Source organism: Pantherophis guttatus, chromosome 6, assembly GCF_059756535.1.
Source record: "Pantherophis guttatus breed Tessera chromosome 6, ASM5975653v1, whole genome shotgun sequence".
NCBI classification, from domain to species: Eukaryota; Metazoa; Chordata; class Lepidosauria; order Squamata; family Colubridae; genus Pantherophis; species Pantherophis guttatus.
The window spans coordinates 64,622,717-64,649,101 of NC_142068.1; the positions used below are offsets into that span (position 1 = coordinate 64,622,717).

Consider the following 26,385-nt stretch of genomic DNA (forward strand, 5'->3'; position numbering starts at 1 on the left):
TAAAGGCAGTTCTCATATAGCAACCATTCAGAGTTATGATGGTGATTAAAAAATATTTATCAATCCTTGTAGTTAACAACCTTAACAGTCTATAAAGCAAAGGAAAACTGAAGCAAGTTCATGAGCAGTGTTGTTATTGTTTTACATAACAATCAAATTGCTAGTCCCAATTGTGGTTGCAAAATGAAGATTACAGGAGCACATCTTCTCAATTTACAACCACAATTGCAGTTGGAACTTCGATTGCTTAGCAAGGCTATTTGCACCTTATTTTATGACCTTTTTTTTTTTTTGCCGTAGTTGCTAACAACTAATTATTCTAGTTGTTAAATGAATCACGCAGTCATTACATGAATCCACCTTTCCCTGTTGACTTTGCTTGTTGGAAGACCTGAGGGTAGACCCCAAACGGTGATCATGAGACCCTGGGATGCTATAAGTGACACAATGTAGGAGAGACTCTGGCAGAGCCATGGGAGGAGTTAAATGAGACATTAGTTTAGAATCATTAAGTAACCACAATAGAATGAAGTCCAACCCCACTTTAATGCGGTTAAATGCATTATCTGTCCAGGTGCTAATCCTGTACATTGGCTATAGTAATCAATTAATTAGAACCTTCACATGTGCCCCTGTTTTTTTCATACCTGATACCTAAATACATGCCAGTTGCCAAGTGCCCAAATTTTAATTATGTGAGCATGGGGATGCTACAATGTTTTTAAATGTGGGGAATAGTTGTTGGTCACTTTTTTCAGTGCAGTCGCAATTTCAAGGAATCACTAAATGAATGGTTGTAAGTTGAGGACTACCTGTACTTCGAGATGTTTTGAACTATAGAAGTAGACATCGGATTGCTTACTACTGGAGGAACTAAATGAAAGAACATTGGCCTAAAATTAAAAAGAGTTTTTCCCTTCCATACTTATTCTTCCGTCTTCAATTAAATACAAAAAAAATGTTGCAATTTTAGACATGATTTCAATCATTTGGAAAAATAACATGAGCAATAGTCTTAAAATATTTATTAATTAAAAAAAGATTAAAATCTTTGATTATACAAAGATGAGACTGATCTCATGCAAACTCTTCGCATACAATAAAAATAACTCAAATATTAATAGGATGGGTTTACAAAATAACTTCTTTATAATAGCTTTTAATATAGAAGTGCTGCTCTTCTTGATGTGCCTAGAGCATTATTGAGAATAATTTAATTACAAAGCTTTTTTTGGTAAAGATTTATACACTGTTCTACAGGAAAGATGCCAGGATTTTCACATCTTCACTATGATTACAATTAATACCCTATTACTACTACGACTCAGAAAACTAGACTTAGACCTATGAACATTGAATAATGATTTCTTCAGTATCACTGGACCTTTAAACCATTTATTTATTTTTTTAAATGTACAAAGCTGCCGAAACGTAACTGTGCAGCATTTTTAACCACTTTTATTTGGGAGCAAGTGCTGGTGAAGTCAACAGGACTTATTTCCAAATAAATGTGCAGAGAAATATAATGTTACTTTTTATTTTTCCTAAATGGTTAAAAAAAATCCTTGATATTATTGTGGATGGCATCTGCTTCTGCTTAATAACAAATCACGCTGGGTTTCAATTTTGTGTATATTACAAATAATTTGCATAAATTATTAAAACAATTAAGGGATTGACATATCATGTAATTAGAAACGCATCAAATTTGAATGTTGTACAAAAAGAGAGCTTCAATATGAAACATTAAGTCTCTGAGAATGAAATATACTACAGATTTCTGCAGTGCAGTCTTCCACATACAACAGACAGAAACTTTGTGTGCTGAGATGGCTCTTCGGATTTTCTGATTTTTTTTCCTCTAATTGCTGGGAGTAAAAAACTCAAAAGATGATATTAAAATGCATGCCATTCATCTTCTCCACTGTAGATGCCCCAGTATTTGACTTGCATTCTTATTGCAGGTTTCCTTTTTATCTCATTTTCCGTAGCCTTATTCTGTTCTCTTTGTCTCTCTTTTTAAGGATAAGTATGAACTGGTTGAAAAAATGCTCTTGGTCTTTCTTTTTCTGAACCAATCGAAAACGTTGATCTGTGCCATATTTCTCTGCAAACTCCTTAAAGGTGGTCCTAGAATGGAAAAGGGATAATCAAAGAATACGTAAGAATTCAAATACAGCTGCAAGCTGCATCAATAGAAGTTTTATGAATGAAGGCAAATATCCATGTCCCACGATAATGATTCAGGATCCAATCTGGGTAGGTCAGGAATGTCAAACTCAATTTTATAGAGAGCTGCATCAGGGTTGTGTTCGATCTCAGGGGGGTATGGGCGTGGCCAGGGTGGGCGTGGCCAGCTTGACATCACTCGTGTTGGGGCGCCTGAGTGGCTGGAGTGCTCTGCCAGAAAAACGGGCTCACAAGCTCCGTTTTTGGCCAGGCCAGCTTCCTGCAACCATCTGCCAGCAAAAACGGAGCTCAAGAGGTCCGCGCACGGCCCTCATGAACTCCGTTTTTAGCCAGGACGGCCTCCTGCAACCATCTGTCAAAGAAAAGGGACCCGGCCCTCCCAAACTCCATTTTTGCTGGCAGAGGCATTGCGGGCGGGTCCTTCGCTGTTTCCAGGGCAGCCCCATGGGCCAAATCTAAGCACCCCACAGATCCGGCCTGTGGGCCTTGAGTTTGACACCCGTGGGGTAGGTCATCAGGATCAGAGGATTAGATCCTGCAATAGGTGTTTATACTCTTTGGCTCTTTCTTAAACACACAGGGTTTTTTTTTCCCTACTGAATTCATTCTTACTGCATCTTTTCCTTGTCATGGAAGTGATAGAAATGGAAAGATTAAAGTCAAAAATCTCAAAAATTCATTGATCTGCTTGGCTTCTCATCCTAAGTCATTATTCCACTTTCACATAATAGACTTATTTATTGATTCATGGAACCTAGAGGAATAATTACTTCACTGTGGATGATGCAACATAATTAAGATTAAGATGGGATTCTCAAAAATTAAAAGTTTAAATGGTTTTGCTTAAACTTGCCAAACAATATGGCTTCTTTCCTTCCATAGCAGCATAATGTTTTTAAAGGCCAAGATTTTCATCAGAACTGATAGAGTCAAATATCTTTTGATTCTCAAATGTGACTCTGTCTGGAAATATAGATGATGGGAGCAGTACTCACATGTATCGAAAATTTGTGAAAGAATTTGTATGGCTAAATAAAAAGTGTGTATGGCATATGGAAATTCTGGCTTAAATTTCAATGATTGGCTTTATGTAAACTGAATTCAGGACCACACACAGGAGTGAAATGCTCCCGATTTGGACCGGATCCAGTAGCGATGGTGGCGGGTGGTTCAGAGAACCATTAGCAAAAATCCCTGCGCCTCCCCCCCCATGCCCAGCTGAGCCACGCGATAATCAGAGGCTGTATTTTTAACTTTTAAAAGCATTTTTTCTACAACTTCTTCAGCTGAAAAAATGCTGTTAAAAGTAAAAAAAAAAAAAGTTGGCCACGCCCACCCAGTCACATTACCTCCCCCATCAAGCCACGTCCACAGAACCGGTAGTAACAAATTTTAGATTTCACCCCTGACCACACAGCTAAAAACCTGTTGTTATTTTTGTGTGTGTGCTTTACACATACAAGGCATACATAATAAATAGGCAGGAATTTAATCACATGGGCAAGGTGGCCATCTTGATTTTTGATGGCCCTGCTTGATGCTATCATATAGTAATTTTTAGGCACCCCACGAAAACCAAAGAAAGTGAGAATTTCAAAGGGACTGTCATATTTAAAGTGGCTTATTTTTTGAAGCATTGCAGGAGAAAATGGATGAATCTAATGAACTTCTCGACTCTTTTTGAAACAACTCTCCACCCCCACCCCAGGTTCCCCTAGATATATTTGCTTCCCTGTAGCTTGAAAATATTCAATTGAAAAAAAAGGGGGCCTTTTCCCCCATGATTTTGACAGACGTAAATATCATACTTTTAGAGTAATCCAGAACATGTTTGTGAACATGTTTGTCTTAGCTTAAAAAAGGAAGGCTTGCAAAATGTTCCTGCTAGAGATAATAAAATAGAGATAATAACGGGTTCATTTTACAATACAAGAAGCTAGTTTGCTGCAATATTAACTGTCAGCCTGGGGAATTATCTTAAACTGTGAAAATGTGTCTTATGTGCTCTTACTTCTGGTCTTTGACTGAAATAAACTTTGACTTGACTTGACTATCTGCCAGATGATATTACTTTTTTAAAAATGGAAATGAAAGGAGGTGGTGACCCAGTGATTAGCTTGGATGTGGGCCTGCATACCCAAAACAAATAAAATGTCAAAAGCATCCAGGGTTGGAGTTAGCATTCGGTGATAAGGGATATGGGTGTAGGTAGAAAGGGCATAGAGAACATCTTATCCATTTGATTTCTTGCAAATGGGTATTTTGTGATTGCCCTAGTTGTCATGGAAGCATTTTGCAACAATAACCACTTATGTGAGCTCAACATTCCTAATATTTATATATTATTTCTCTTTCTCTCTCTCTCTTTCTCCCTTCAGCTTTTGACTCCTGATGACTGCCTAGACAAGTCTTTCTCATTTTCTTGGTAATATTTCTGAAGTATTTTGACTTTTGCCTCCTTTCTAGCATTGCTTAGACCCAGCTGGCTTCCTGCCTAATGCATGAGTAGAACTCATAATTTCCCAGTTTCTGCTTGTTGCCTTAACCACTAGGCCCGTGATGGCAAACCTATGGCACACGTGCCACAGGTGGCACACGGAGCAATATCGGCGGGCACGCAAGCTTAGCTCTGGTGCACATGTGTGCACCAGCCAGCGGATTTTCAGGCCTTCTGGGCCCATCAGAAGTCGGGAAACAGACTGTTTCCAGCCTCCAGAGGGCTTCCAAGGGGGTGGGGAAGGCCGTTTTCGCTCTCCACAGGCTCCTAGAAAGCCTCTGGAGTGTGGAGAGGATAAAAAACAGGCCTATCCGGCCCACCGTGCCATCACATGCCAAAAACATTTACATTTATATCTTAGATTTTGTTGAAAAACTCAAGCATATAGCAGTCTGCCCTATTGTGTGTGGTCAGTATGAACCACAGTGGTGAAAACACTATAACATAGTGAAACCAAAAATGAAAAAAACTTTCAACAAATTGGAAAAAACTATATATATAACTATAATGGTGCAGTACAAGTCAACCTTTTAAATTATTATCATAGCTACTGTTATTCTCCTATGGGCATTAAATAATTCTTCAACATTCTCTATATAGAAAAATTTATAATACATTGTTAAAATCTGAAAATTATTTCCTACATTAACATATGGAGGCTGATAAAATTATTCAAATTATGAGCAAAATGTTTTTCCTTATCTCTGTAATATAAATATGTCATCTTAAACTATCCTGATGATTAATAAAATTATAAATAAAAACCATAAGTTTATATAAGATTCTTAGATCCTTCTTGCCATGAAGGATCATGGAAAACAGCTAAATAAATCAGGCAACATTTTGAAATCTTATGTTTAGTGTGCAGTCACCATTATGAATGATAAATTCTTGTGTGAATATAATTTGGATTTTGTCAGAAGGCAGAAAAGACATTAGTGATTTTATAATATAATAAAGTGTACTTGGGCATACAGCAAGCATTAATCACACTTGCAACTGGATCTGCTACTGCAAAGCATAATAAAGTACAGTGATAGATTTTGACTGTTCAGTATATTTTATATACTGATATAATAGATTTAGTTCAAGTTGCTTATAATGCATGACAATGAATTAGATCTTCATTAACCTATTGGCTACTGCACTAATGTAGCTGCAGATATCAAATACGTTCTTGAAATAAATTATGCACTTTCTCCGTGTATTTTATATACAGAAACCTATACTGGATCTGGAGTTCAGCCTCTCTGGTATAATTTAGGGCTTAATAAGAAAGATTGAAGAGATGGTTGACAGTAACTTGTAGTCAATCTTTCAAAAATTTGGCCTTAACTATAATAGAATAATGGCAGACGATCTGGGATATTTTCTTTGAAAAAAAAATGGGTAGAGAATAATAAAGGGTAGAGTATAATAAGCACCACCAGTTCTAAGAACTTGTCTATGATTTGAGTTGCTACTGAAAGTATCTTTATGTATTATACTATCTATTAAAAGGCTGGCAAAATATTTTCAGGCGCCAAGTTCTAACATGCAAATTTATGTAACCGTCGTGGATTAGGATTAATGAATAATTTTTTTAAAAAAATTCCAAAAATTTCACAAAGTCTAGTAATGAGGGTATCATGTCTGAGGCATCATGTAGTATTTTGCAAGAATATTAAAGTTTGTGAGATTTGATAGGCTCCCAAGGTCTTAGCAAATCAGAAGATGACAAATATTTGTGTCCAGCACTCTAAGTGATACATTCATATTCAGAAGCTTGGTTCCTGGAATAATCTCAATTTAGTCAAAACCCACAGTCAAATTAGGACTTATATCCAAAAGTTGCTTCATACCTCGGTGACAATTTAGATTCTTCAAGCAGCTTTTTAAACTCTTCTTTGGCTAGAAGTAATTTGTTTTTCTTTTCCTTATATTCTTCTCTTATTCTCGTCTTGACAAACTGCTCAAATATCTTAAAGAAAGAGGAAAGGAGAAAGGAAGGTCACAAAGCATCATTAAATGAGTTACCTGTGAAGACAGACATTTCTTTAAAACAACCTTTGAAAGTCTGTTGTAAAAGACTTTATTAAAATTATTTTATTGTTCCTCTCACAATTGTATTTTTTATTTTTAGGCACTGCTTTCAGATCATGTCATGTAAACCTATAGATAAAATTCAGATCCTTTCAGGTGAATAAATTTAATCCTTTAGTCTTTGGCTTAAAATTTTTTGAACAGGTGGAGTGGTCTACTAGAATCACAGTAGTACTACTACTAGTAGTAAGATTACTGTTTTAAATGAAAGGAAAAATTCTAAACTCAGCCTAGAACAACAGTACAAAAGAATGATTTTTGCATTCTAGTGATGCTTGCTAGAAGATCGGCATATGTGGTGCACAGTGGTGAGAATGCAGAATTGCAGGCTAACTCTGCCCACAGCCTGACCAGTTCGATCCTGACCAGCTCAAGGTTGAATCAGCCTTTCCTCCTTCCGAGATCGGTTAAACGAGGACCCAGATTGTGGGGGAAATATGCAATTTACAGAGTGTTGTAAAACATTATGAAGCAATATATAAGTCTAAGTGCTATTGCTGTTGCTATTGCTACTTCATACTCAGATGATCCTTCTCATCTGAGAATTTGCATCAATTTACGCCAGTGGTTGCCATACATTTTCTTTCGTGACTCAAACCCAGTTATCCAAAAATCCTTTGTATGCAATATAGGTAAATAAACTTTAAGTCAATTTAAATGTCCCTGTGATGGAGTAATGGGTTTGTATGTTGTTACCCAAAGAAAAACAACTTTTAGTCAATTTTGGGTTTGAAAAGCAGCTCCTTACACTGTGATTGTAAAAACTGCTTAATTGAACTTTGTATAACCTGCATAGAATGTGGTCAGTTTTGTATTTGGCTCCTGGGTCTTTCATTTGCAAAAAAAGGAAGGCTCAATTATTTTATATTTTTACTTGTTGCTGTTTCTCTGTGTCCCCACAAAGTACCTCTAGTCTAATTTGACATATAGATAGTCCTCAACTTAAAACAGTTTATTTAGTGGCTATTCTAAGTTACAATGGCACTGAAAAAAATGACTTATCACTGTTTTTCACATGTATGACCGTTGCGCCATCCCCATTCCCCATGGTCATGTGATCAAAATTCAGGCACATGTCCTAGGATTATATCTTTTGAGACCTTCTGACAAGAAAATTCAGTGGGGAAGCCAGAACCACTTAACAATCATGTTACTAACTTTAACATTTGCAGCGATTCACTTAAGAACTGTGACAAGACATGTCGTAAAATGGAGCAAAACCTACTTAACAAATGTTTCATTTAGCAACATAAATTTTGGGCTCAATTATGGTTGTAAGTCAAGGACTAGCTGTATTTTGGCAACCTACTGTCCCAGAAACATATAATGAACATTGAAGAATTCTTGTTTCTCTATACTCAACGCTGAGACTGGTACAATTTCAGCGAAAACACTCTTACCCCCCTTTCTATTCATTTTACAGTTATGGATTGCACAATGAGGTGTTTTAGAGAAAACACAAACTTGAAATGAATGTGTGATGTGTTTGTGTGTACGTATATGCTTCTGTGAAGATATCTGTTTAGCTTTAGAGTTTTCAAATTATATTTTTAGCTACCACAGGAGAACATTTATCTCCAAGCTAGTAATTACACTTTCATTGGCTTGCAGGAGTTGTTGTATATATTAAACTATGAATGGGGATGGGACTAAGAAACTCGATTCCATTTTAATGGATATACTTTCCCATTTTGAAATGTGACACACTGAAATAAATCCATTTTGGAATTCAAAAAAATGGTAACCACAAAAGAAATATCATTCTAATATATGGAAATGAAATATTCAGCAATGAAAATGAACAGCGTAATAAAACATTTTGTTGGGGATGCATTTTCTTAGTCCAAACTTCATATTCCAGTTCTATATTCTATGGTCGGGAAAACATCCTTGCAGCCTCCAATTTCTTCTTTGGTCATTTTGCATTGGGTTGCTGAGCTACCTCCTATAAAGGCTGGACAGCCTTTAAAAAACAGATTCAGCTGTACTGACTGCAATGGCTCAGCACCTGCCACATATTCTACTTGGGGCTGCCTTTAAAGCCTTCCTGGAAGCTTAAGGTACTGAATGCAGTGGCCCAAGTGCAGTGGTCTCCAATTAGCTCCTAGGGGCAATTTGAAGTGCTGGGTTTATAAAGCACTCTGTGGCAGGCCATAAATTGCCTGCAGGACCATATTTTGCTATTGTAATCAGCCAAACCACTTTGATCATGCTGGGAGAAAAACGTGGCTATCCTTTATTTTGGGAAGTGAGGCTGAGAGCTAAAAGTATTGTTTTTCTGTGATAAAGTTGGCCCTTTGGAATGGGTTCCCATTGGAGATCAGCCTGTTTCAACATTATTGGCTTTCTCAAAGAAGTTGAAAACAGCTTTTTCAGATTGCCTTTAGAATCTCAGCCAACTTATACTTTTATGAACTTTAATGAACTTGTAAGATTTTTTTACTTGATTGTTATGTTTTTATCACTATGAGCTGCCAAGAGTGAATGACTGAATGAATAAACAAACAAATAAATAAATAAGGAAGTGCTTGCTAGCTCTTTTTTCCTAGCAGGTTAAACACAGCAATGGTTTTCAATTCAATTCAATTTACTGCAGTTGTAGACCATTATATATAATGAAAGGGTTAAAATACATTTGTAAAACAAACTAACATCTATAAGTGAGATCCAGGATACAGCCAACATTAAATTATATTGCAAATTATAAAATTATATTAGTTATCTACAATTACAACAAAATCAAAGCACGTCAAATTATTAATATCAACAAAGGAATAATACCAAAAATGAATTAGAGCTACAATAAGGCATTTTTCTGCAGAAAACCTAGTTACATGCACTATAACAAGATATCCTTCTTCTATGAACAGCATCTGGGCAATTGGCCAAATCTGGGCAATCAGGATATCCCTAATTAAAGGTAGTATGAATCTGATTCAAATGTTTCTATAAAAGGAGAAATGAAGAAGAACATGTCCTACAGTTTCCACCTCTCTGGAATCCCAGGAGCAAAACCTTCCAGCTAATGTTACCTTTTTATATTTATCATCCAATACTTCAGAGGTGAAAATATGGCAACCCAGCAATGACGAAACTTTGCCCAAGTGTTTTGCCAAGTTTCCCCTTCTAATCCAAGTGACAGGAAGGATATTAAAACTGTCTCAACCCCCATTCTCAGAAGGGGGAAAGCAGTTGGCACTTAAATGTGGAAGGAGCAAAAGAAACAGAAGAATCTGCCAGTAAGGGGCTCAATTAATCACCATTCAAACAAAGCAGCTGGCTATTACTGTCATCAAAATGGAGGAAAGATTTGAAATCTGGAATAAAACCTTTCTAAGCCAGCTAAACTAGCTATATCTCCAGCCAATTCATCCACAGGAGACAAGTGGTTAAAGGCTGAAATGCGGAAAAGCAGTTATTATAGTGTAAAACATGTTCATAAGGAATAAAGATCAATTCACAAGTGGATGTGTAAATGAGTCTGTTGTGTATGTCTTGTTCAAATTTAGCAGTAAATGATGTGACAGGTTATATCTGGCCACAAACTGAATTGTTTTCACAGAGATAATTTTAATTGAGTGTGCTTTTCTGCATGATAGTACTATTCTTTTTTTATAACTGTAGGATAGCCATAGTTAATCTACTATGACCTTTTCAGTGTAGCTGATGTGTGAGATGAGACAAAATGCCAATAAATCAAGAGAAAATTCAATCCACAATCCAATTTTAATCCACCTAGTCCCAGAGTAACTGGTTTCCATGGAAAGATTGGAGAGGAAACAACTTGAGAATTGTTCTAAGTAACCAATATAAATGCAAGTCATTTGGGAGCCATAGTTCAATATCATGTATATGTTCATTATAATGAGCAGATGAATTTCACATTAATAGGCATTTGGTGAAGATCTGTGTTTAAAAGTTATGGCTAATTGGAAAACCACCATTCATAACTTCCCTTATTCACTGATATAGCAATAGCAATAGCAAAAGCACTTAGACTTATATACCGCTTCACAGTGCTTTTCAGCCTTCTCTAAGCAGTTTACCTTGCCCCCAACAATCTGGGTCCTCATTTTACTGACCTTGGAAGCCTGAGTCAACCTTGAGAATGGTGCATTCTAACCACTGCGCCACCAAGGCTCATATTGGGGGAAACCCACATTGGTTTAAACCAGGGTTCCCAACTTCAGCATCTTTAAGAAGCATGGACTTCAATTCCAGAATTCCTCAGCACAGTGAATACAGAATTCTGAGAGTTGGTTCAAAGATCTTAAAAATGCTGTAGTTGAGAAATACTGGACTAGAAGATGCAGAACTAAAATTCCATAATATAGAAGATTCCAAGTAAAAAAGTATTTTACTAGTTAGATTTCATGTAAAAATATTTTGCAGCATATCTTAATAGCGCTGAAAAAGACATGTCACCAAGGATGGAATGTTTCTTCTAGACCAATAATAAAACAGATCAATAGTTTATATTGCTATAAGTCTGTACCTTTTCATAATACATTTTTACAGACTACAGAAGGGACCTTGGAGGTCTTCTGGTGCAACTCCATGCTCAAGCAGGAGATTCTATACCATTTTAGAGGCTGTCCAGTCTCTTCTTAAAAGTCTCCACTATTGAAGCACACACAACTTCTGAAAGCTTTTCCACTGGTTGATCTCCTTAGTTCTAGGTTGCTTCTCTCTTTCTTCAGTTTCCATCTGGTGCTTCTTGTCTTGCCTTCAGGTGCTTTGGAAAATACATAGACTCCCTCTTCTTTGTGGCAGCCGCTCGAATATTGGAACACTGCTATCATGTCACCCTTAGTATTCTCAAATGAATATCCAAAAGATGCTTAACTGATGAAAAATACAGTAGGTTGATTCTGTTATCTGCTAGCTGAAAGCTGGAAGACTTCTGTCCAAAGGAGATTTGTGATCCCTCATAGGAATCTCAATGAGAGAACTAAATTGAACCTAGGCAGGTGGTTTCAACAGAAATTCCTAAAGAAATAACTTGGCATTCCAAATTCAAGGCTTGAGCTGGGCCAAGTGGCTTATAGACACACAGCATGGCAAGGTTAGATAAGAAAGTTTACTGAATATTACCAGTAGGATGAAGTCTTATAGAATCATTGATTGTCCTCTGTTGGTTTGAAGATGAGGATTATCTCTTATATCCCTGGGTAGTTAAAATTCATTGCCTCTTTCCTGCTAGCTTTCAGTGGATTGCTTGTAGTGCTTTGCCTGGACTTGAAGTTGAATAGCTGTTGTTATACAATTGACATCTTTTCACTGAAAACCACAGCTCTCAGTCTGAGCTTCAGAGGAAGCAGCAATGTTCATTGATTTCCCCTATGATTCCAGCTTCAACATACAGGCCAGAATGAACTTAAACAACCTCACAAGAAATCCAATCACTTTAAATAAACTAACATTTATTAAAGAAACTAGGAAGCCTCAGCCAATAAATTTCATCAATTAGCCCTCCCTTTTTTAAATTTGATTTATATGCCGCCCATCTCCGGAGACTCAGGGCTGCTTACAATGCGTTAAGCAATAACCTTCATACTTTTGTATATTTATACAAAGTCAGTTTATTGCCCCCCATAATCTGGGTCCTCATTTTACCTACCTTAGAAAGGATGGAAGGCTGAGTCAACCTTGAGCCTGGTGAGATTTAAACTTGCAGTAATTGCAGGCAGCAGATGTAAGTGAATGTTAATTAGTCTGCTGAGCCACCAGAGCTTTTGCATTTTACTTACAATGTTTTTCCAAAATTACATAATCTGACTCTCCTTTTTGGGTCTGTTTCCATCCATCCATCCTTTCCATCTGCAATTGTTAATTTTGCTATTGTGTTGCTTTTAATTAACTGTGCAAGAAGTGAGTCTTATACCCCCAATGTAATGTTTTATCAGTGGTGGTATTCAGCCAGTTATATCCGGTTTCGGGTGAACCGTTAGGGGCGACTGCAGAATTTACCCCACCCCCACCCGCACGGACATCATTACGTTCCATTTTTACACATTTTTGGGGCTATGCGTATGCGTGCACACACACATTTGTGAACTGGTAGGAAAGGTAAGTGAATACCACCCCGTGCTTTATGCATGTGTGCACAAATGCAAACATATACACACACCCTTGCTCTGAAAAATCAGGGAATCCTTCAGAACACTGCAATGGGTAGGCCTAGGTGCGGCAGAATGAAAGAGGATTTAATTGAATAACAATAACCATGTCTATAATCAGTACTGTGTGCTATTTATGCTTGCCAAATTGATGGCAGTATATTATTGAATATTTCTGGAAACATGAATGAGAAGGTTCTGTCATGTTTTATTTTGGAGTTCCACAGAAAGCTGGATGGCCACAGGTTTTTAATGTTGCTATACCCTGATCTGAGGAGAAATGTAACAGCCTTATCCAACTTTACATGAGAGATGATGAAAATGACCTTTGGCACAAACAGTTTTTTGTTGCTTTTATATCAGTTTTATTTTAGTTTTCTAGCAAATGGATATTCAAACATATATGAAAAGTAAAATGATATAAAAATATTGAAATGGTACAGACACCAACCTAGAACATAGCACAACGAATAAGATTAAAAACCAGGGGGCCTCAGAAATTGAGGAAATTAGACATCTGATATCCAAGTCCCTTCCAACAAGTGGATGTAGCTACACCTGTGGCAAATAGATTTTGCTTGTGCTTTTGAGAAATTGAGTCCGTCCCCCTGAAACAATCCTCTTTACGAAAGATTGATCAACCCAAATATAATCATTTGATAGGTTCTTTGGATCAAAGCCACCATGTTTTGCAAACATAAGAACAGAAAATACATTTTTGTTTGTTTTTTAGGTTCTTCTCATGCACATATACAATCTTCACCATACCTTAGAATTTGGTAAACAAGCACATTTTAATTGTCAAAGGAAACAGCCTTCCTTGAAATGAGAAGGAGATGATCACATAAAATTGATAAAGTAGCTCTTTATTCCAAAATCTAAGCCCTTAAGGCAATATTAGGTCTATAAACAAAGTTCACCCATTGAATGCTGATAGAATTGTAACATCATTCAGCTAGTAAGGATATCAATTTAACGGAACATAATTGTAAGATGAAAAGGTAGACAAATAATGTTCAGGCCTCAGATGGACTTAAGAAACCCTCACTAGGTCTTTGTCCTACAGGCAGTTCTTGACCACAATTGGGATCAAAATTTCCATTGCTAAGACAGATGATAGTTAAATAAATCATGCCTGGTACATAATACTTTTTACCATGGTTGTTGTTAAGTTTACCACTGCAGTTGTTAAGTTAATCATATGGTCTTTAAATGAATCTGGCTTTCCCCATTTGCTTGTCAGAAACTGGATGGGGAGGTTGCACATGGTGAAAACATAACTCCAGGATGCTGCAACCATTATAAGTATATATCAATTTGCCAAGTGCCCGAATTTTGATCACATGACTGTGGGGATGCTGCAATGGTTGTAAGTATGAGGACAATTGTAAGCCACTTTCTTCAGTGCCATTATTAACTTTGAATCAGTGGTGAAATCTAAAATTTGTGACTACCAGTTCTGTGGGCGTGGCTTGGTGGTGGTGGGGTAATGTGACTGGGTGGGCGTGGCCAATTTTTTTTTAACTTTTAAAAGCATTTTTTCTACAACCTCTTCAGCAAAGAGGTTGTAAAAATGCTTTCAAAAGGCTCTGACGATCCCAGCTGAGTTGTCTCAGCTGCATTCTTTTAAATGCCTCTGCCCATCAGGCAACTCAGCTTGGATTGTCAGAGGCATTTAAAAGAAAAAAAGGGGATTTTTTTCTTTTAAAAGCCTTTGACGATCCCAGCTGAGTCAGGCAATCATCAGAGGCTTTTTTTTTTTTACTTTTAAAAGCACTCTTTTGGCCAAAGAGGTTGTAGAAAAAATGCTTTTAAAAGTAAAAAAAAAAAAAGCCTCTGATGATTGTGCGGCTCAGCTGGGCATGGGGAGGGGGGCAGGAATTTTTGCTACTGGTTCTCCGAACCACCCGCCTCCATCGCTACCGGATTGGGTGGTCCGGTCCGAACTGGGAGCATTTCACCCCTGCTTTGAATGGTCACTAAATGAATGGTTATAAGTCTAGGACTATGTCATAAGCTTTCAAATAATTGTTGAAAGCTTATGTGCCTTTCAGCAGGAATATAGTGTTTTTTTTTTTTATCTTCCTCTTTTCAGATCCTTTCATTAAGGGCAGAAAATGCCTTATCAATATAACAGGGTGTAATCCTACTTTTAAAAATATGAAACTCTCCCTAGAATTTGAACCAGTTCAGGACTCAGCTAACTTTTCTCTTCCCATTTGGCGTGGAAGGAAAAGTCTTGAAAGTTTGTGCAGCCTAAAACTTATTGCCAAGCAATTGCTGCACACTTTTCCCATTGTCAGGCCAGCATTTGTGTGCTTATGTAAGGATCCATTCTAATACAATGTTCTCAGGGGCAATAAGGTAAACCATTGTCCATTTAGAAAGTGTGCAGCAGTCACTACTACTTCTTTAATGCATTGAAAGTTCTTACATAATTATGAAAGACTAAGAAATTAGTTTTTTCTTAGAGACATCCGCAAAAAGATATGAAATTGTTTAAAATAGTGACCAAGTTTTGCAATCCAAGCTGTACTCCTTCTCAAAGCTGCAGCACAAGGATCACTGTGCTGTATCCAACAGCTTGGGTACTTTGATCCTTGCCCTCCATGGGTACACATGAATTTTCTCCAAAAGACTTCCATATCTATCATTATGATTTTCTACTTATATGAAGTAGGATAGCAGATGTGGACTGCAAGGATACAAATGACAGTGAGACAGCACCAATAAGTTTAAAAAAAAACCTGGCTTTTTTTTGCCGCCACTCATTTTTCTTGTTGTATCCCAGATCTGATAGCAATAATTTTTCAGGGAAATCTTCAACTCAACCATGACTCCATACACATTAATCAAAAATGTTTCAGATGAACATGAAACTTTCAGTCTATTATCCTATTCTGCACAATACGCAGGTTGGTTTTTAATGTTTCCTATAAATTGTCCACTGCCCATATTCAAAGAGAATTCATTTATTGTTAGTTCTGAAAATCTGCACAAAGATTTAGCTTTCAGCCTCCCCATCATTTAATCATGCATATTTCTTTTGACTTTTGACCATCGTTTCTTATGCTTTACCAGTTTAACAGAAGGTTCACTAAAAGTGAGGCAAATAAACTAGCTTTGTGCATTAATTTTCAAAATAGCAAATTAAGATGTATAAGGCCTCGTGTAATGCCTTCATCAAATATTAATTTTATTATTATTTTTTTCTTAGTAATCAAAAAATGTCAAATAAAACTTTGGTCTTTTAATCAAAGAAAACTGATAAGGACTTTCTCTACTGGTCAAGTGCCCAAAATATGCAGAAGGAAAAGCACATCTTCCTTCTCCTGGTCTTACCCGTCTCTATAGAAGGAGGATTGAAAGCATCCTGTCATATTGTATTGCTGTGTGGTTTGGCAGTATTACTGTTTGAGACAGGAAGGCAGTGCAGAGAGTGGTGAGGACAGCAGAAAAGATTATTGGAAGTTCATTTCCTTCTATCCAGGACATGGCATCTAAGCTTGACAATAGTCTGCAGTATTGTCAGGGATGCTACACATCCTCTCCATGACCGGTTTTCTTTGTTACCTTCTGTGAGGAGGCTTCATGATATCCAAAACATCCAGATTCTGTAATAGCTTTGTACCATATATCAGGGGTGAAATCCAGTCAGTTCTATCCGGCTTGGGAGAACCAGTAGGGAAGGCTGCAGGAGGCTCCGCCCACTCGCATGGATGTCATGATGTCGCTTTTTTGTGACATTTTAAGCCTCTGCGCATGTGCAAAGGCTTTGTGCAAGCGCAGACAGCAGTGCTGCAAACAAAGAAAGTGTGCGCCTGGCATGTGCACTTTGACAAAACAGTAGGGAAGGTAAATAAATTTCACCCCTGCCATGTAGTATCAAGACTCTTGTTAACTATCAAGACTCTTTTTTCTGCTATGTATTCAAAATGGACTGTGATTTATATATATGCAAATTGTCACTGCTCATTAAATGATTATACTATTGTATATAATGCATATGCTTAATAAATGAAAGGATATTAAAAATTGTTAGGATAACTAGATTGGGCCTTTGCTTCTGTCACCAAAAAAAGTAGAGAGTTTCCTGTGGTGTGTGAAATATTCAGATCTACTGTTTCCTTCTTATTCTAAATCCTCACAATCATTTTAGAGTAAAAATGCAGCTATGCTTTGATAAAATATATATTTAGAGATGTCTCACCAAAATATTTAAATTTAATATCAGTGTTGAATAAATAGAAGAAAGAATAAATTAAAATGGTTATTTTTAAATTATTTTGTAGGCACCAACAAAGGGTTGGTTGTAAATAGACTATAGCAAAAAAAAATTAGCAACACACATCACTTTGCAGTAAACATTGGCACACAGGAAAGAAAATCACAGAAACATCCCTTCTCGTTATAACAAATTCAATAAAAATAAATTATAATTAATGGCCATAAAAACAAATTAGAAAACTAATAGTTTTCTGCCCATCCATGACAACCAATAGCAGTTTAAGATGGTCACCTTAATCTGCATAATAGTAGCAACAGCTTTGATAAAAGTGCTTTCTTTTCATCCAGGATTATATTTTTCAAGCTGGTATGCTCAAGAGCATTAAAAAAATATTGAGAATCTATGATTCTTGAGATGTTGCATAAAATTTCTAGCATCCTTCACCACAGTATGGCTGGGAATTGTAATTCAACCATATTTGGGAATCACAAGTCCTTCTTCTTTCAATGAAAGAAAAAATGTTTCAATTTAAATGATTTTTGTTGAAGTGCACGGTATTAAATGCTAGATACAACATGTAACCTATGTAAGATAGAAATCTTTGAGGATAATCCTCAGAGACATTCTAAATTAATCAGTGAACTAACTCTCTTAACGTAACAGATAGTAAATTATTAAATGTACAGGACATTTTGCATTAGTTATTATTAATTAAACTCAAATGTTTAAAATTTCATCTTGAAAACATAAGAGTCAAATACCCCCAATTTTATGCACACACGTCATGGTTACTGATGATGTCTTATGCAGCCCAAAATAAAATGTAACGTGCATTTTATAAAATGTTGTGTACCAAAGAGAGATCATAAAATCCGATCATAAAATGCTCTCTCAATAAGAGAATAATCTGAGGCTTTCTTCATTGCACCAGGTAAAAGCTGATTGAAATCTCCATGGCTATTAAAATATGTGATTTAATAATAACTCATTTCTGATTTAGTGTACATTTTTATTGATGTCCTAAAAATGACAATATAATTTGACCTTTAATAAAATTATTTTCTGTGTATTATTATTTAAATTTTGATCTATTTTACATTATAGCCTGTAATTTTTTAAAAAAGCTACCAAAACAAGAACTCACCTGTTTACGTTCTTCTGAGTTTAGTAGAAGATAACGTGGATCAAACACAATTTTATGAAGTTCTTTTTCCCATGTGGAAAATGCAGAGACCTGGAAAAAAAATGTTAATGGAAGACACACTGTATAAACAAAGTTTAAAGGCTTGAGAATAAAATAGCAATAGCACTTAGACTTACACACTGCTTCACAGAGTGCTTTTACAGCCCTCTCTAAGTGATTTACAGAGTCCTCATTTTACCCATCTCAGAAGGATGGAAGGCTGAGTCAACTTTGAGCCAGTGATAATCAAACTGCCAAACTGTAGGCAGCCGGCAGTCAGCAGACGTAGCCTGCAGTACTGCATTCTAACCACTAACCACTGTGCCACCATGGCACAGAAGTAGGTACCAATATCTTATTAAAGAAATATTACAGTGTACAATGTTTTGAATGATATTGTCAATCATCTAAATTATTATTGTAGCACAAGCAAAAAATCATCACAGGAATTTAGATTCAAAAGAAAATGGGCTATAAGAAGTAGGAAAAAGAAATGATTCCTTTCCTCAGACTAGAAATTAAATAAAAAGAGAACATTTTGTTTAAAAAGAACTGAAAGCAGACTGTCATATACAGTGATTGGGAATCTAATAATAGAATGATCAAGCCCATTCCACTTGCTATCCAAGATTTACTTTTTTAGCAAATGTTCTTCACACAGCATGTATTCAGACGAATACTTATTCATCTTTTATTCTTTCTACACAAGTTCAGCTTTTGTTCAGAGCTTTTCTGAACATTTCAGCAATTTAGGAGGCTTCAAACTGAAAAGACATTGGAATAATTCACTATAAAAGTCACTGGGTCTCAGTTGGTCTCCATATACATTTTCCATCTTCCTTTATTGGAAGTGCATAACCAAGTTTATGTACAGTTCACTCTTAAATTCATGAGAGGACAATTCCTTTATTAGAACAAACCAAATATAACCAAAACATTGCACAGAAGAATTCTCCAGAATCTTCAGGCTACAACTTAGATAAGGAAGTTAGCTGCACTTTCATATCTGACTCTAGTAGTCATATCCAGCAGGCTTGGGATAGCCTGAAAAATGTTTCTATTTCTGACCTGTACGACTTCAAAAACCAAGAAAGACATTCTGAGTTGCTTCAAATCAGTTTCTTTTATTGTTCCTCATCTGTAGATAGAAATCTTTCCAAACTAAACCCAACTACTTGCACCACTAAAGATATAACTCTAAGAACTCCTAGGGTCCTGATGGTAAACCTATGGAACCTATGGCCACAGCACCCTCTCTGTGGGCATGCAAGCGATCATGTACATGTGCGGGGGGCTGCGTGCACATGCCCAGGGTGTGGGGCACATGTGGGGTGTGCATGCACATGCACGGGGGTGGGGGGCATGCGTGGGGGGTGCGTGCATTGCATTTTGGGAGTTTGGGTACACATGTGCGCATTCACTTGTGTGCGCATACACACTTTGGACACTCAGTCCAGTAAAGGTTAGCCATCCCTGTCCTAGGGAGCTCTTTTGACCCTCTTCCTCTCAACCAAACTATCTAGATTTCACTGTCTCTTGCTTCTCTGGAATACAGCCCTTCCTGCCTGGGAATTTAGACTACATTCCACAGCAGAGATCCAATACTGGTAGTCTTCATTTAGTGGCCACAGTTGGAACTGGCAACTTGGTTAAGCAAAGCAGTTAAGTGAACATCATGGGACTGTAGCAATGCTTATAATTTTATTCAGGCTTTCCTTTGCTTTAGAGCAGGGGTGTCAAACTCGTGTCGTCACGGCATTGTCATATGATGTATCATGACTTTTTCACCCTTCGCTAAACTGGGCCTGGGTGTGGCCAGTGCGTGATGCATCTGGCCCATAGGCCGCAAGTTTGACACCCCTGCTCTAGAGCATCAGAAAGATATTGCCCCAAATAGTTCGGTGAGCCCAAACAGCAGGAAAGATGTCTAGAACTCAACTCATGAGGAAGCTGGATAAAAGTGCAAATGTTGGTGTTTTTATTTACATTCATAGTAGAGATTAAGCAGGCATATAATGGGGAATGCACATTGAAAGGAATGTGCTAGTGGCTCCCTGCTCTAAGCCACTAGCAGTTTAGGAGGCAAAAAAAAAAAAAAAAGCTTTCATTTAAAACTGGTTAGAGTCTTGTCAGTGTGAAGCAGAAAAGCAAGTGCAAAGGAGGGTTCTAATCAATTAATTAAAGTCCCAGAACTGAGCTTGTTACCATGTGGTTAACTTTTTAGAGACATCTTGCACCATGGAGAAAAGCAGCTCAGGAAGACATAGATTGCTTAAGCAATCTCTCTGTCCTGTGGGGGTCAATTTTGTGACCCATGCTCGCATTTCTCTCCTCACTCCGAAAGAAATGCAGGCATTGGCCCAAAGTTTTTATTTCAGAACCATTATAACTATGGACAGTCGTTTCTGAGGCAACAAGGATTGCTAAACAAGGATTACCTGTATGGTAGAGTATGTAGCAGATGGACATACAGTACAGTACAAATTACCAAACTTCATTATTAAATAATCTCCAATTTCTACCTGTAACTATTCATTAGCATCTGGTAATTATGCCAGAAAACAATTTCAGTTTACAAATTTTATGTACTAGATTCTAATCAATAAATTGATTAGATACATACATACCATAATTAAAAGTATTATTTTTAGCGTGTCAAATGCTTAGGCTTGTATTTATTGCAACAGCTACTCCTGCCTTATGTCCTCTTAATCTCACTTATTCAGGAGTCTTTATTTCTAATGGGAAATGTGGCTATTGTTTCTGAAGAAAAATCAAAGTATAAAGATTAGGATAGAGAACGCAAAAAAACCACCCCCAATTTTAATGATTTGTAGTGTACTTTTAGAAGATATGGGGTAAATCTATAAGACTGGTCTTCAAAACAACTTGCGAGTGAAGTTAACTAAAAATAAGTGCAAAAAGCAATCTCTGAAGGCTAGCATGAACACCCAATTAATTTCAAAACACATTTCTTTCCTGGATGCTAAATTTACTTTTCTTAGTTATCAATGCATCCAAACATTGTATAGCAGGAACTGTTTCTCTGCAATGTAATCTCATACATTATAGATATTTGGACAGAGAAGATCACAACATTGTTTCCCTGCAATGGCATCCTGCCAAAACGGAGAGTGTTGATTGCATTAGGATCAGTGTGATTTCCCTTCTAGACCTGGAATTTCAAGTACTACCTCTGTAGGATGAAATATAACAAAAATATTAAACTCAGTGAGTTCTATTGGCTCACAGCTGCTAAATAAATGCTTGCATAGTGGACCAATAATTTTAATATACCAAAATGAATTCTTTAACAATTTAACCTGTATAGTTTTATGATATCTTAATGATGAACTTAAAAGAAGATCCTCATGAAGAATATCATATCATTAAATGTACATTTAATAGTTTAGAGAGATAGATAATATAATTATTTAAGATTAGGCAGAGATCAGAAATTGGAATTTGCAGTTAACTCAGTACATTGAAATAGCTTCTCAATGGATAAGATTTAAAATTCCCCAGTCTGCTAGCTTCTAGATGTATTTAACTATGATTCCATATTTCCTGTCTTATTACCTGTTCTGAGTGGAAATTATGGAGCTGTAATCCAAGCATCTGGTTGGAGAAATTTATGTTACTGAACTGCTAATGGAAACAGCAATACTTCAGACAGCATAAGCATAGAACAGAATAATTTGGAAGGGACTTGGAGGTTTTCTGCTTGAGCAGGAGCCCTTATACTATTTCAGATAAATAGTATATTTATCTGAATAAATAGTATATTTATTGTCCATTGTCTTTTTCAAAGCCTTCAATGATGGAGCACCCACAAATCACAACTGGAAGGCAAATTATTCCATTGGTTAATTGCTCTCCCTATTAGGAAATTTCTCCTTAGTTCTAGTTTGCTTCTCTCTTTGGTTAGTTTCCAACCATTGTTTCTTGGTGATTTGCCATTGTTTCTTGGTGCTTTTGCCTTTTGGTGCTTTGCAAAATAATTTGAGTCCTTCAAATATTGGAACAGTGCCATCATGTCCCCTTTGGCTGTTTTGGAAAATAGTTTGACACCTAGTCCTTCTTTTCATTAGACTAGACATACACAATACATGGACAGGATCAAGAAACTTGATAAGCACAAGTCATGTTCTTATTGTTTTCTTTTTTAAAAAAAGCTAAGCTTGTGCACAGTAAACGGCAACAACATAATAGCAAACAGTGAAGATATCTATTGATAAGAACAACCAATCTATTGATAAGAACAACCAATCTAAACCATTAGTCTGTTGCAATGTATCTATTACATATATTAAGATTATATCATGTTGCCAATATTACAGGAATCAGGAAAACTGTAGGCAATTTCTTACCCCTCTTTCCAGAAGCATATCTCGAAAATGGGTAATACGTTCCTCCAAAGGAAGGGTAATCTGATGTTCGGATGTTTTCACATTTTTCTCTTCCATTGTTATTTTTTCTAGCTCTGTATTCTGTGAATTTTCCAACCTTAAATAATAGAAGAGATACACAAAGTGATATATGCATTTTTAAACTCATGGTAAACTTTAGCGCGCAGGAGCATCTAGGAAAATATAAGCAACATATTTTTCTCCGTAGTGAACTTGGAAAGTATTTGCTAAATTTTAATCTGAGACAATGTGTTATCATATTATCTAGTTAAATGCAATACCGCAAAGCTCTGGTGTTAGAACAAACTTTTGACTGTTTAAAAACTGGCTTTTTCAAATAATCTAAAGACATGTAGGAAAAGGGCTACTGCCAGTATTCTCCTTCCAAGTGTCTGCATCTTTTTCAAAAGTTGCTTTCCAGCATTTGTCGATTTAGGCAAATATCTAAAATAGATTACTTTGTGTGTTCAGTGAAATGTATAAAGAATCCTTAAAGATGAATATGGCGCTTGATAACATGGATATGTTGACAAGTTCAACAAATCACATGAAGAATTTGCTCCTTGGGGGTTTTTTTTGTTCTGTTTTTTGTTCTGTTTTGCTTTTTACTTAATAAGACATAGCAGAGAAGGAAAAGATGATGGGTAGGAAAAAATATGACAAGAAGATAACTGAAAACAATAACTAAAAGTGAAGCAGCCTACTAAGTGTTTGATATATTGCCGAGTATTCCTATTGTTAAGACTCATCGGGGTCTGAAATTATTCACAAAATATCTTTGGGAGCATTTGGCAAAGAAAAAAATATATTCACAAGACATTTCGTACTTTAAGGTGGAAACCTGGAAATCAATGAAGTAAGAAGATATTTTCATCTTTCTATTCTATTCATCTATTACTATCAAGAAAAAATGTGAAGAAGTGACACAAAGCGATATAAAGAGAAGATGTGGTCTGTAATAGTAATTTAACTGAAATCCAACTGGGTGCAGTGGCTAGAAACCAGGAGATGGCAAATTCTAGTCCTGCCTTAGACACGAAGTCAGTTGAGTGACCTTGGGCCACTCTTTTTCAGCTCTAAGAAGGAAACAATGGCAAATCACTTCTTTACAAACTGCAGGACTTGTGCAGACAATTTCAAGCGTAAAAAAAAGTGATTCAACTACTTAACTTGCTCATGTTCTTCTTGTCAAGAAATTTAAAAGAAGAACCTTCATCAGTCCCTCTCCAAATCCCAACTTAATTTCTACTTGTTTCTTTTTTAAGAAGAAATAATGAACAATACAGCAAATAGAGAACAGGCTAAATAAATCTCTGCCTTCCCATCTAGCCATTATATTTATAATTTATACCTAGCCGTTATATTTGGTCTCATCTGCAACATATTTTTTAAAATAATCATAGCAGTCTAAAAAAATGTAATATATTTACACTTTTTAATTTGATGGGCTGATTTCTGGAAGGTTGAATTTTTTTTAAAAAAGGAAGGCACCTGGATATCCAGTTCTTCTAATGAAGTATATTTTGAGTATATTAGACTACCTGTTTCCAGATTCTGAGGTTGCAGAACAAACCAATAAGTGTCACGGGCTGCAAATTATTCTTTCATATTTTCAATCAAATTGCTGCTTTAAAATGTATCACAGATTTTAGGAAACTCATTTCAAAAACTTAATAAAAGGAGACTGACTTTTGGTAGCGATACAACTTGGACACCAGGGGAACTACAGATTAGAAACAGGGGACAGAAAAGGGGGGGTCAATTGTAATAGAAATGTTAAAATTTACTTTCCGGTAATAAATTGCATTCCCCAGTTAAGCAATATGGGTCCTAACTTACAGTATTATCTTCTTGCTATCCATAATTGCATTAAAATTTCACTCTTAAATTACACTAAAATGGATATTGCATGATATTAGTAGCACTAAAGCTATCAAAATGTCACTTTTCATATTAGAATAGTGACTTGGATATTGTATTAGCTATTTTAATTCTTTCAAGTTATAATATTCCATAATATGATCTATGAAACTTCCAATCTAATTTCTGGTAACTACCAAGTATTAATATTCAGTGAAATTGATGGGAATCAGAAAGTTAAATCATCAGCAAAGGTAGCCAGAGAGAATCTCTTTCTTCCAGTATAGTTAATTAAAATGATTTAACAAATATAATAGTTGTGCACTTATACTTGCAGCTAAAACTACCATAAAAGAAAAAATGAATTAAAGCATTATGCAAATTAAACACTGTTAAACCAGTGTATTAAAATTCTGAAGTTTGAAGAAAACATAAATGAACTATATTTTCTTAATATTGCTTCATTTTAAATGTCATCTATCAATATCTAAATGTGAAAAAGAAATATCAGTATGAAACATAATGATGATGATGATGATGATGATGATGATGATGATGATGATGATAATAATAATAATAAAATAATAATAATGACTACACACAGGTTTATCTTAAATTTTCCTATGTCCTAAGAATATCATAGAAACTGTATTCATATAAAATATATATATAAGAGTTTTATTCAATAGAATACAGGAAGGTGCAAAACTGTTTTGGCCTGAATAGTGGACATCTCATAGATAAACAAACCTACCACTCACAATCATTATTTTATTAATTTGGCCAAAGTGTTATGGCCTAATCAACTGTGATTAGTATCAGAATTCATCACATTTTCTAGCTTCCTAGTGAATAATATATACCAGAGTTCCCCAAACATTCCAGCTTTGTGGACCAGTGGAGGGTGGGAGGGGGAAGGTCCCACACAAATGGTTGGAAAGTACACACAGCTTCATTTGCACACACTTGCCCACTGTTTCCGTGACCCGATTGCAAATGGCTCACAGCCACGGCCCAGAGGTTGGAGACCCCTAATATATATCACTATATATTATTCATAATCAAACAAATATTGTTGAACTAATAAGGACTAAAATAGTCCATTATGTAGTGATCGATACTGAGAGAACTGTCACTAGGATATTTTGATACTTAGATTTGTTACATTCCTTAAATTGATTAAGGTTCAAAAGTTGCATATTATAGAAAAGTAGCTGCAAAGATAGAAACAGGCAACTTTTGCATTCAGCTCAAAATACGACCTCATCAGATGCTATGGTAACTTAGTAAGGGAGAAGCAGATATACTGTATGCACTTATCCACAAATATTCTCAATGTCCCAGATTACAACAAGAACAAAAGCATTGTTTAACTCTGCTGTGAGCTGGTGCCATAGTTATTCCTTAAATTCTAGTACCACAAGAAAATCAATATTGATATGTAGTGGTACCTTTTCCATTGACATGGTTGAATGGTTAGATCAGATCCTCTTATCCCTTTGGAGGACTGATTTTTGATTTTCCATATTTTAACAAGATAGACAATAATATTTCCTTCATAGAACTTTTTTTTAGAGATATTTGGTGATTCAAACTCTGTTTTTTAAACTTTTAATAAATTAAGTCCACATGCTTATCTCTGGAATTATCATGAAACTGAAAGGTAAATTTAGAAAATGCTAAGGAAGAAAGAGATCACAAGGAATCCATGATCATTGAAAGCATACACAGCTTTGAAATGCTAAATAAGGAAGGGATTGTTTGGGCTGCTTTATAGTTTTTAAGCAGTAAGTAAATCCCATGTTGCCCCTCACAAT

General features: G+C 36.0%; 1 protein-coding gene across 4 annotated transcripts in view; it reads right to left on the bottom strand.

Moving 5' to 3' along the window:
- Window positions 1-1,010: 1,010 nt before the first annotated feature.
- TCERG1L (transcription elongation regulator 1 like) overlaps window positions 1,011-26,385 on the bottom strand; it is a 183,575-nt gene continuing 158,200 nt past the window's right edge. For 2 of the 4 annotated variants that reach the window (XM_034436484.3, XM_034436483.3), the window contains exons 10-13: window positions 22,670-22,805; window positions 18,261-18,350; window positions 6,529-6,647; window positions 1,011-2,130 (exon numbers count right to left, since the gene is read on the bottom strand). In XM_034436484.3, the coding sequence (XP_034292375.1) occupies window positions 1,974-2,130; window positions 6,529-6,647; window positions 18,261-18,350; window positions 22,670-22,805 (502 nt within the window). In that variant the 3' untranslated portion in view covers window positions 1,011-1,973. Of the gene's footprint in view, window positions 2,131-6,528; window positions 6,648-18,260; window positions 18,351-20,955; window positions 21,063-22,669; window positions 22,806-26,385 lie in introns of those variants that run through there. The other 2 variants (XM_034436485.2, XM_034436486.2) reach the window with 2 other exon arrangements.